Below are 3,449 nucleotides of genomic sequence, written 5' to 3' on the forward strand. Positions count from 1 at the left end.
CTTATTATCATGGCCTTGCTTCAAGAGCAGCAAAAATATCCGTTTAAAACTTTTAAAAAGTTCATTACATAATTATTTTAGGTAAAAAAATTAAAAAAAAAAATTAAAACTACTATTTGAACGTCATTTTAAATGTCAAGGTAATTCGTTTAACGACGAGACTACTTTCCTGAATTATCCGTCTCAATATCTTTAAAATACTGTTACATCTATTTAGCTATCTGTTCTCGTTCTCGAGATATTTGATTTTGTCCACTTTTTTTAAAATAGAACACTGTGCGCTGTACACTAGGGTGGTCCAAAAATGCATGTGAAAAAGTAAAGCCGGAATTTTTATGCTCTCACCCCCTATGATTATTCTATACAACTTTGAGCGACCTATAAATATTTTTTGATTTCAAAATAAAAATATAGGGGTATAATTTTTTCGATATAGAACAATTCTAGGGGATGAGAGCATTGCAATTCCGACTTTACTGTTTTTGGACCACTCTAATGTAGACTCATACATATAAAGTTCGGTTTCGCTCAAACTGATAAATTTTTACTTGTTTATATAGATATGTATAAATGTGTTTTAACTTCAATAATATGTTCTTATATACATACATACTTATATATATTAGGACGGGTAAATATTTTTTTTACTATGCGCGTTTAGCATAGGAGAATTTTGCGTTTAATTCTAAGCAACTTTGCCGTAGAAAACATGGTTCTAAAATCAATTTGGAGTTTGCCAAATTGCGAAAATAGGTTTCGAAGAAAATGTGAAAATTTTCGCTGTTGCGCTCTCTGGTGGAAGTTTTAAGAAAAAGATAAGTGCAGAAATGGATTCCTCATACCATGTTTTTATACAGAATTTAAGCTCTCCTTTACGACACTACAGCAAAATGCTCAGAAACCTATTTGCGCAATTTGACAAACTCCAAATTTGTTTTTGGACCCATGGTTTCTTCTGCAAATTTGCTTAGAATAATGCGTTGAATTCATCTGTGCTATACGCGCATAGTCGAAAAACTCGTCCATACATATTGACCCACCCTAATATATGTATATGTATGTACATAAATATATTGCAGGACAGAAAAGGAACCATTTTTACATATGACGAACCTGAAGATGAATGGCACAAATGCGCCGAAGTTCAACATAATACATACGCATACGGTATGGTTCTTATGCAAGACAATATTATTTACGTTGGTGGTGAACGAAATGGCAAAATAACTAACGGTGTTAAAAGCTGGAGCTTTAAAACGCGAACGTGGAGAGCATTGCCTTCAATGATTCACACACGTAGCTGGCCAAGTGTTGTACTGTTAAATAACAGTATCTATGTGATTGGTGGAGAAGTCACAAATGGACAGCCTAAAAGGTCTGTCGAAATGTAAGTATTGATGAAAATGCATATGAAGCAATTTTTTTTAACCCTCAGCTACCCATCAAGGTAAAATTTACTCATGCAAAGTTGGTTTTCTCATTACTATGTTGAACGACCAGTAAAATCCCGATTCGAATGCATGTAAATTATTTTAAAGCTCTCTTGTTTCGCTGCGTGCTTTGCCGAATAATTTTTTATGTTTTCATATTTTTGACGCTGACTGTACATATAAATATACCCAGTTTTGGTTTTTGTTAAGCAACAATAAATTTTCATTCATCAAACCGTTTTAGGTATTCACCCGGTGGAAAATGGAAATTAGTTAGCAGTATGATTACGCCACGAAGCCAGGCAGGCGCAGTGGCTTTAAATTGCAAAATTTTTGTTATGGGAGGCTTTGATGGAACTGACGACTCCCAATCTGTTGAATGTTACGACCCATCTTCAAATAATTGGACACTGTGTGAGGATATGAATAAAGCTCATAATTTCCCATCGGTAAGTGAATAATTGAAAACAAAATGAGAAATTCGTAAAAAACGTTTTTAAATGCTTAAATTTCTGCAATTTAGGTAGCCGTACACAATGACTACATATACGTTTTAGGTGGAATTACTGAAAATAGAACAGTTGAACGTTACGATCCACAAATGAACGAGTGGACAATGGTTGGTTGAAATACTCGTAGTAACATTAAAAGTTAAAAAAATAAAATTAATTCATTACTTTTCATAGGTGTGCTCTTTGAACGTTGGGCGTGGATGCATGGGTTGTGTTTGGAAAGGTGATCAATTGTGGGTGGTCGGAGGTGAACAAAATGATAAGATGAAAAATTACGTGTCAGTTTATTATGCAGAATATAATAAATGGTTCAAAAGGAGCCCAATACCTATAACTGATCGATATAGCTGTTATGTGGTGCCTAAGACGCTACTTCAAAGTCAATAAAAAAATATGAGAATTTAATAAGTATTTAGCTGTATAGTTGTAGACTTTCTAGGGANAAAAATGATAAGATGAAAAATTACGTGTCAGTTTATTATGCAGAATATAATAAATGGTTCAAAAGGAGCCCAATACCTATAGCTGATCGATATAGCTGTTATGTGGTGCCTAAGACGCTACTTCAAAGTCAATAAAAAATTATGAGAATTTAATAAGTATTTAGCTGTATAGTTGTAGACTTTCTAGGGAATATTTTGCTCGATGAATTCCAATTTTGGCCATATTTTGAATAAGAAATATACATACACATATATTATATATCTAAAGATTTTAATGAAATTTTGAATTCAGACAATGTAATGCATTAAATAAAATATCATAATATTATATTGAAATTTAAAGCATTTTAAAAATTTCCAATCCAGAGATATGTTTGAATAGGGTTGCCACCTATTTTTACTAAAATAACTCAATATGAACATCAAACGAAAGGTATTTTTGGGCATATTAATCCAGAAATATTTTCGTGGAGGTTTATCACTGCTTTTAATACAAATTTTTATTGTATTAATTTGAATGCGCATTTTTTTATGAATATGTATATGTCGGTAAATGTGTACAGTACATAACACACAAAATATTTACCCTTCTCCAAGCATATTTATTAATAGTGTTGCCTCCTAATTTTCAATGTACGATTCGCCTACAATGGCGTCAGTAAGATGATGCATGGCGCTTTTGCCGAAANGTACATACACATATATTATATATCTAAAGATTTTAATGAAATTTTGAATTCAGACAATGTATTGCATTAAATAAAATATCATAATATTATATTGAAATTTAAAGCATTTTAAAAATTTCCAATCCAGAGATATGTTTGAATAGGGTTGCCACATATTTTTACTAAAATAACTCAATATGGACATCAAACAAAAGGTATTTTTGGGCATATTAATCCAGAAATATTTTCGTGGAGATTTATCACTGCTTTTAATACAAATTTTTATTGTATTAATTTGAATGCGCATTTTTTTATGAATATGTATATGTCGGTAAATGTGTACAGTAATAACACACAAAATATTTACCCTTCTCCAAGCATATTTATTAATAGTGT

General features: G+C 31.6%; 1 protein-coding gene across 1 annotated transcript; it reads left to right on the top strand.

The window, feature by feature from the left end:
• Positions 1-1,079: 1,079 nt before the first annotated feature.
• Positions 1,080-2,372, top strand: LOC108381666 (kelch-like protein 5; the record flags this gene model as incomplete). Its single annotated transcript, XM_017638080.1, has 4 exons — positions 1,080-1,387; positions 1,675-1,879; positions 1,954-2,049; positions 2,117-2,372. Coding segments are annotated over 4 exons (822 nt in total), but the record flags the coding sequence as incomplete, so codon positions are not given.
• Between the last annotated feature and the right edge of the window lie 1,077 nt (positions 2,373-3,449).

This window comes from Rhagoletis zephyria, unplaced genomic scaffold, assembly GCF_001687245.7.
Source record: "Rhagoletis zephyria isolate East Lansing unplaced genomic scaffold, Rhagoletis_zephyria_1.1 Rzeph_scaffold_23327, whole genome shotgun sequence".
NCBI lineage: Eukaryota > Metazoa > Arthropoda > Insecta > Diptera > Tephritidae > Rhagoletis > Rhagoletis zephyria.